General features: G+C 46.2%; 1 protein-coding gene across 1 annotated transcript; it reads left to right on the top strand.

Annotated features, from left to right (window-relative positions):
- Positions 1–5,733: 5,733 nt before the first annotated feature.
- On the top strand, positions 5,734–7,798 carry LOC126161607 (uncharacterized). Its single transcript, XM_049917561.1, has 2 exons — positions 5,734–6,068; positions 7,577–7,798. Exons 1-2 carry the CDS (start codon positions 5,774–5,776, stop codon positions 7,747–7,749), a joined length of 468 nt encoding a protein of 155 aa, XP_049773518.1. The 5' UTR covers positions 5,734–5,773; the 3' UTR covers positions 7,750–7,798.
- Positions 7,799–8,704: the final 906 nt, after the last annotated feature.

The following is an 8,704-nucleotide window of genomic DNA, read 5'->3' as shown; positions in this document are numbered from 1 at the left end:
TACAAACTAGCCACAGACTGCACACAGCACAGCCAGTGATTTTCATACAGAGCGGTAATGAAACGCAGCCGTCCTTTTCATGTTGATGGTTGCAGACACAACATCGCTGTTACAGTAGTCTACGGAAGCCAGGTCATAGACCTGGGCCACTGATGGGATTGTGTATACGATCGGAGCTCACCCACACAGCGTCAGTCAAGGCCTGAAAATGGCGTACTGAGTCACTGAAACTGGTTTCTCCGTAATAAATAACACCGAAAGCCTGGTTGCACTTTCATTTTATTACGTTAATTATAACGATCCGGTATGTTCTACCAGGTACAGATCACGTTAGTTTGATGTCCAAGATATCAAAGCTAGTTGACTATTATACTCCCAGAGCGCTGTAACACGACTGTCGCCGTGTGACAGGAAGAGTTATCCTGTTGGAAGAGGCTATCTCTGCCGGCCGGAGTGGCCGAGCGGTTCTAGGCGCTTCAGTCTGGAACCGTGCGACCGCTACGGTCGCAGGTTCGAATCCTGCCTCGGGCATGGATGTGTGTGATGTCCTTAAGTTAGTTAGGTTTAAGAGTTTTAAGTTCTAGGGGACTGATGACCTCAGAAGTTGAGTCCCATAGTGCTCAGAGCCATTTTGATGCCGTCTGTGTCGGAGAAGACATACAGCATGAAAGGTAGCAGGTGCTCCGCTATAATGTACACGATGTCCACAACTGTCACTGTGCCTTCCATTACTACTACAGGTTCCATCGACGCGCACATCAGTGTCCTCCATATCATAATACTGTCCTAACTGTCGTGTTTCGGGAGCCGTTCGCCTGGACGGCGGCGTATCCGAGCACGTCATTGCCCTGGTGTACAGGAAAGGTGGCAACTGCAGTCGTAAGTGAGGGTGTCTTTGGTTCAGCATGGGGACACTATGAGTCGTCTGCTAAGGAACTCCAAATTCAGCGATGAGGGCTGAACGAAGTGCTCGAAAAACTTGCGCCTGCACCAGTCAGATTATCACAGATCGCCGCCTACCATGATTAATAGTGCTGGCTATCTCCTGACCTCTATGCTGGACGTCCAACAACAAGACTAGCAAGTAAACAGCCGATGAGATTCGCAGTTTCCGAGATGCTCAATTCTGGGCGCTGTTCCACAGCTGTGTACTCTTTGTCAAAGCCGCTTATGTCAATGAAGTTCTCCATTTGCGGCCACTATGGTCGCTAGAACGATTCTTCGCTTACTCACTTTCTCTACCTGTCCCATGCTCAGTCTCGCTGTGGGCAAACTTTGGCTCTTCAGCGTACTTCACGACTCTGACACGGCCCTGACATAATACTGAAATCGCTGTCAGAGATCAGGTATAATTCCGTGTTCCTTGTCTTCTATGCCTAGTTCTGTACCTAGTCTGTGGGGTCAAGTTCATTTCTTTCTGAACAATCATCGTCACTACTGCAATTTCCGCATAAGCAGGCTTGGACAGGGTAAACATTAATAAAACCGACAAACTGCGTGGATGGATTCTGACTAGAAATGAAGGAAAAAAAAAAAGTCCTATGAACATATATCTGGAAGTGCAATGTTTCCACGGTAGATGGCGCTGACGAATGAAAGTTCTTCCGACTACGTGCCGTATGTTTCTTGTGTGTTGCAGGCTGAGTGACTGAAGCAGTCTACTGTGAGCCGCAGAATTGTCCGGTGTTCATGTCGGGAACAAGCCGAGATGGCGTTTGCGTACGGCACAGCAGATGGAAACGGTCGATAGGCAGCACGGCTGTACTAAAACAAGTACCCTCACAGGCACCAACCACACGACACAACAATTCAAGCCATTTTTGGGAGATTGTGGGAACAAGGGTCTTTTCGGACAGTCGAACGTGCATGGAGGCAGCAGACTGTGCGCACACCAGATCTGGCGTACAGTCCGTCGCCTCCATGCACGTTCGACTGCTCGAAAAGACCCTTGATCCCACAATCACCCAAAAATGGCTTGAATTGTTGTGTCGTGTGGTTGCTGTCCATGACAGTACTTGGTTTGGTATAGCCGTGCTTCCTCTCGACTATTTAAATCTGCTTGGCCGTACACAAACAGCATATCGGCTTGTTCCGGACATGAATATCAGAACATTCTGCTGCGTACAGAACGCTCCAGCAACCACAAAGCCTGCAACATACAAGAAGCGCATGGCAGAAGAACTTTCATTCGTCAGCACCTTCCACCGTGGCAACGATGCATTTCCGGACCTTTGTTCCTCCATTTCCAGTCAGGAAATCGTCCCTGCAGTTTGTCGGTTTCATTCATGTTCACCGTGTATAGAGAACTTTAACGGTTTAAATTACAGTTCCTCGGAGTAAAGCTTAGGCAACATTTGTTTCTGGTGTTTCTGGTAAAAAATACACACACACACACACACACATAGCTGAAAATCAAACGTACTGGAGGGAAGGAAGGAAGATTATCCCTTAATGCCGCATCGCTGGAGCTCAAGGTAGAAATGGTGAAGAATTCGAAGAGAAACAGGCTGCCTTTTTTCACAAAAACCAAACCGCCATTCACCTTAAAGCACTAGTTACCGAACCGCTACCGTAGGTCCACAAGTGGCCGAAGAAACGACTTCTTGATACCCGAAGTACCGTCATTGTCATTATCATAATGCTCGGACAAAATATACCGGAAATCCTTCTTTTCGTACAAAGAGATGGCTTTCAAAACAGTCGGATAGAAACAGGAGCCGGTTATTTCAATACGGTGTAGGTCAGTGTACAGAATTAAGACCCGTTTGCATTGTTCATCGCAGTGCATCGCGGGAACATCAGTTTTGTCGTGAGCTGCACAGTGGCAGGGTTACGAAAACCTGCCCGGCTCTGTTCGGTGTTTTTCGTGCACCACATGAGGCTTGGGGTATAGGAACCAATAAAGCTTCTGTTCTTGAGGCAGCGGTGACTTTTCACAAAGTCCCCTACGAGTGCTAGTTATCACCATTGTTCTCATTTTCTAAACGTTAGAACAAGCGAACAGATAACTGAAGTAGAAATATTCGTTGCAGAGCCTGCTAAATAAGATGGGCCGCACATAGACTTGTAATGAGGGGAAACAGGAGTAGCGTAGCGTCTTTAATTATCAATGGACGAGGTGATGCCGTTTTTATACAACGTAAAAATAACTTGTTTTGTTTAATTTGTGGAATAAGTGTGTTTTGAGCGAATGCAATTTGAAGAATATGCAACTCGTAAGGAGTAATACTTATATAATGATATGGCGTAGTCAGTTGTACACCTTACGCATTGTTGGTTTCCTGGACATTCGGAGATAAGCGCGTCTCTTCCGGCAGGTTGCAGCGTCTTGATGTTTCGTTCAGTTATTCCCAAGCGCTTCCATTCGCATCGACTTTATGCTAGAGGAAGAGTCATCGCGTTGTTCATGTTTCGTACGCAGCTAAGTAGCACCAAAAGCTATCCATATGTTGCAGATGTTGATGAAATGTGAGTTTGCAAAGTCGCCATTGAATGGGAGGACAAAGTGAGCAATTAATGGATTTATTCGCGCAGCATGTGCATAATTACACACGAAATCAGTGGACAAATGACTATCATCGCCATTCTTCGCCGATAGAATCCATTGGTGGGCTCTTGTATTATTTGAACATTTACTGATGTAACCTCGAATTTTTACAACGTGATAATTTAATTTAGAAAAGCAGTGCAATAATGGGAAACTTCAATGTGAAAGTGGAAGTGAGTGTAACTGTTATTATGAACGTTGTTGGGCCTAGTCATCATTAGGCATTATGCCCCTTAAAATGACAATAAACAAAGTAAATGGCATGAAACATTGTTTTGACTTCAACTGAAGAAGTGATAACTTTAATATTCGTAACGAAAGTATATGTTTTCATTCAGATAATAATGTCCGGTTTCATACGAAACGTGTTCTCTCAGCTAACCGTACCTTACCATGTCGGATCGCCGCAAAGAAAATTAAGAATCAGAAAAATCGTATAAGGAAAGCCCAACAGGTACACAGGCTCGTCCGAACGCTAAATATCAATTCTGACAACTGTCTTCGACGGTTAAGGAGAACTGCGGGAAATCCTGAAGTAGATTTGGACCACTGCCCTGTTTAACGTGTTCACATTGATAAGTTTTCTCCACTACTGGCCATAAAAATTGCTACACCAGGAAAATGACGTGCTACAGACGCGAAATTTAACCGACAGGAAGAAGATGCTGTGATATGCAAAGGATTAGCTTTTCAGAGCATTCACACAAGGGTGGCGCCGGTGGCGACACCTACAACGTGCTGACATGAGGAAAGTTTCCAACGGATTTCTCATACACAAGCAGCAGTTGAATGACGTCGCCTGGTGAAAAGTTGTTGTGATGCTTCGTGTAAGGAGGAGAAAAGCGTATCACCACGTTTCCGAATTTGATAAAGATCGGATTGTAGCCTATCGCGATTGCGGTTTATCGTGTCGCGACATTGCCGCTCGCGTTGGTCAAGATCCAATGACTGTTAGCAGAATGTGGAATCGGTGGGCTCAGGAGGGTAATACGGAGCGCCGTGGTGGATCCCAACGGCCTCGTATCACTAGCAGTCGATATGACAGGCATCATATCCGCATGGCAGTAACGGATCGTGCAGCCACGTCTCGATCCCTGAGTCAACGGATGGGGACGTTTGCAAGACAACAACCATCTGCACGAACAGTTCGACGATGTTTGCAGCAGCATGGACTATCAGACCGGAGGCCATGGCTGCTGTTACCTTTGACGCTGCATCACAGACAGGAGCGCCTGAGATGGTGTGCTGAAAGACCAATTTGGGTGCACGAATGGCAAAACGTCATTTTTTCGGATGAATCAAGGTTTTGTTTACAGCATCATGATGGTCGCATCCGTGTTTGACGACGTCGCGGTGAACGCACATTGGAAGCGTGTATTCGTCATCGCCATACTGGCCTATCACCCGGCGTGATGATATGGGGTGCCATTGGTTACACGACTCGGTCACCTCTTGTTCGCATTGACGGCACTTTGAACAGTGGACGTTACGTTTCAGATGTGTTACGACCCGTTGCCAGAGGATGACACGGCAGTGACGACTGGCCCGTCTCGGCCAGGACGCAAAGATTTCCTTTTCACTTCGCTCTTCATCAATATTTCTTACCGATAATTCTCATAATCAACGCTGAAAAAACCAGTAGCTGTAGGGTACGTATACAGCGTGGGGTGCAACATAACTGCGCAGATCAGAACTAGAAAATAAGTAAAATGGCTCCTAGACCAGCAATTACTCTCTGGAGCACGAGTGTTTTAACGTAAGTTTCTGCCTACTGCGCTGACGGGCGATATTGAATGATGACGGAGTGTTGTCAAATTGCCTTTACTGACGGCCATTTTCTAATGAAAATGTGTACAGGACGAAATTTTGTTTGAGACATTTTTGTTCTGTTAGAGCGCAAAGGCCGCGCTGTGGCGTCCGACGTGGGTTTTTTGTTCACCTTATATAACAGACTAGATAATAATATCCTGTTGCATGAAAGGGCAAAAGAACAAGACCTTTTGAAGTAACGACTACGATTAAATGCTAAGAGATAATTTGTGCTGATTATACTCTACTAGCATACGTTTGAAATGCACGTGCAAACATTTGCCTCCCAGTAGCGATAACGTATCCAGTTGACAGCCCCCTGTTGCTATAAAAGACGTTGCGATTCTTTGACGGCTTCACAGTACGGCAGTCTAGCTGGAAAGTGTAGACAGTCTTCCGTATCACACAGGCAAGGAGATGTCGCGCCTCTTGCTGCTGCTGCTCGCAGGATCCTACCTGGTGGTGTTCTGCGTGCCACACGCCATGGCTCAAGACGACACCGAGCCGACTGCACGAGACGATAATGACGATGATGATGACGACGACGAGTACTACTACTTCTACTGCGACACCGTCAGTGAGCCTCTGTCATTTCGGGCGGGGGATGGTGGAGAAGAGGAGGAGCCCAATATCAGCCAAATCTTCGCCCTTAGAACGGTCAGCAGCGACGGCTCGTCGCCGGACGGATCCGAGGGAACAAATACTGAACACGGTACAGTTTCCAATTTTGTATACTTAGTCTTCATAAAATGTGATGTTCAAAAGGTCTCAAATCATTAGGTCTAAATCAATCATATGGGAGAGTTCTCTAAAAAAAATGGTTCAAATGGCTCTGAGCACATCTCAGGTCATCAGTCCCATAGAATTTAGAACTACTTAAACCTAACTAACCTAAGGACATCACACACACCCATGCCCGAGGCAGGATCCGAACCTGCGACCGTAGCGGTCACGCGGTTCCAGACTGAAGCGCCTAGAACAGCACGGCCACACCGGCCGGCGAGTTCCCTAAACTGAGTGTTACGACAAGGAAAGAAAGACTTCAGTTTAAAGTCCCCTCGACGACGTGTTCATTGCAGACGTAGCACATGTTTGATTTGAGGAAGGCAAATGGTCGACTTCGGTTTATTGAGAGAATTTTTGGGAAAGTGTAGTTCACCTATAAACGAGACCGCATATATGATGCTAGTGCGACATATTCGTGAGTACTGCTTGGGTGTTTTGGATCCGCAACAGGTAGGAAAAAAGGAAGCTATTAAGAAGCGGATTTTAGGTTTGTTAGCAGTAGGTTCGATCAAAACACAAGTATTACTCAGACGCTTAGGTTTTTCTCGAGAAACACTAATGAGAAAATTCAGAGAACCGGCATTTGAAGCTGACTGCAGATGATCTGTTGCCACCAACATACATTTCGCGTGAGGACCGCGGAGGTAAGATACAAGAAATCAGATCTTATCCGGAGGCACATAGACAATCATTTTTTCCTCGCTCTGTTTGCGAGTGGAACAGGAAAGGAAATGACTAACAGTGGTAAAGGGTACCCTCCAACACGCACCGTACACAGGTTTGCGGAGTATGTATGAAGTAGGAGTAAAACTAAGAGCAACTGACACTCGTATCGTCACAAAGAAAAAGTTATGAGGAAGGGGAAAAAACGAATACGTTTTACTGGCAGAACACTGAGAAGATGCAACAGGCCTACTAAAAGACTGCCTGAGCACGTCTATCTGTCCCCTTCTGGACTATTTCTGAGTGTTTTGTGATCTTACAACACAGGATTGATGAAGGGCAGCGAAAAAGAGCAGCTTTCACGAAGTGGAAGAGACTACGAATCTGGCAAGCGAGTTGGGATGACAATCATTAAGGAAATACATTTTCCATTGTGGCGAGTTATTTTCACGAAATCTAATTACAAACTTCCTCGTCCTAAAGCCAAAATATGCTGCTAGCTCCCCCGTATATAGGAGAAACGCCCATCGCGATAAAATAAGAGAAATAAGAAGTGACAGGGAGTGATTTAGGTGTTAGGTGTTCCAGTGTGCTATTCTAGAGTGGAATGGTAGAGAGATAATGTATAAGTGTTTGTATGTACTACAAAACACTCAAGTGTCAATTGCAGAGAAATCAGTAGGTTCCTTATTTTTGATAAGTAGTAGGTCTTGAGCTTGATTGGCTGTCAATTTTGAGCTGTAATTACCGAACGTCATTTGTTCCTTTTAGCGTCACGGAAAGGAGCACCTGCACATGCCGGCCTAGCCAGGACAGCGGCTCATGCCAAAGCCAGGGCAGCAGGCAAAGCCAGAACAGGAGACAAGAGTGCCGCCAAAGCTAGGACAGCTACCAAGAAGGCTGGCAGAGCAGCGGCGAAGGCTGCCGGGACACACCACCAGTGACTGCTGTCCCATCGGTGAACAGTCAATGGATGCAGGTCATCACTGCGATGATTCTAATACCTTATGTATCACAATTGTAAGAAATGAATAAAAAGTGATTGCAGCATTTAAAAATCTACATTTGTTGTTTTCTCCAGAGAAATAGCAGTACTTCACTTCCTCATAGAGTGCTGATATACGAAGGACGCTGAATGAGAAAAGCAGCACAACTTTTTCTCGGCCAGTTTCAGTTGACAAAATGCGGAATGTTCCAGCTTTAGACCCAATAGTTTCGTGGCATTCTGACAGGTAGCGGCGCTATACGTAGCTTTCACAATGGTATGTGTAAGGGAGGTGCATTGCAAGTAGAGAGCTGTCATTGAGTTTTGACGAAAAACCAGAGAATCTCAGATATTCGTAGGCGCTTGGAGAATGTCTACGGACACCCGGCAGTGGACAAAAGTTCGGGGAGTCGTTGGCCGAAGCGTCCGTCGCCATCGCAACAAGGTCGCGCAAACCTGTCCGACCTCCCGCGTACCGGCTGCCAGGACACAGCTGTGGCTCCTGCAACGTTTAAACGTGCGGACTCTCTCATTCGAGGTGATGTACGGATCACAATTCAACACCTCGCTGCACAGCTGGACTTCCCTGTTGATACTGCTGACACGCTCTTCCACCAATTGACGTACTTAAACGTGTGTGCCCGACTAGCTGAAGATCATAAAGAGCAACAAAGGAGCATCTGTGTGGAATTGCTTGCGCATTGCGAGGATGATTGTGACAATTCTTGTCGATCATCGTCACAGGTCATGAAACAAGGGTTCACCCCTCCAAGCTGGAAACAAAACGACAATCCATGGAGTGGTGCCACATCACTTCGATTTCAGATTCGGACACTCAGTCGGTAAAGTCATGGCGACGTTTTTCTGGGACTCTGAAGAGATTATTCTGTATGATGTCGTGGTGCAACGATCAG

Source organism: Schistocerca cancellata, chromosome 1, assembly GCF_023864275.1.
Source record: "Schistocerca cancellata isolate TAMUIC-IGC-003103 chromosome 1, iqSchCanc2.1, whole genome shotgun sequence".
Taxonomy (NCBI): domain Eukaryota; kingdom Metazoa; phylum Arthropoda; class Insecta; order Orthoptera; family Acrididae; genus Schistocerca; species Schistocerca cancellata.
Note: the sequence above shows the minus strand (reverse complement) of the source record. Positions and strands in the feature narration are given on the sequence as shown.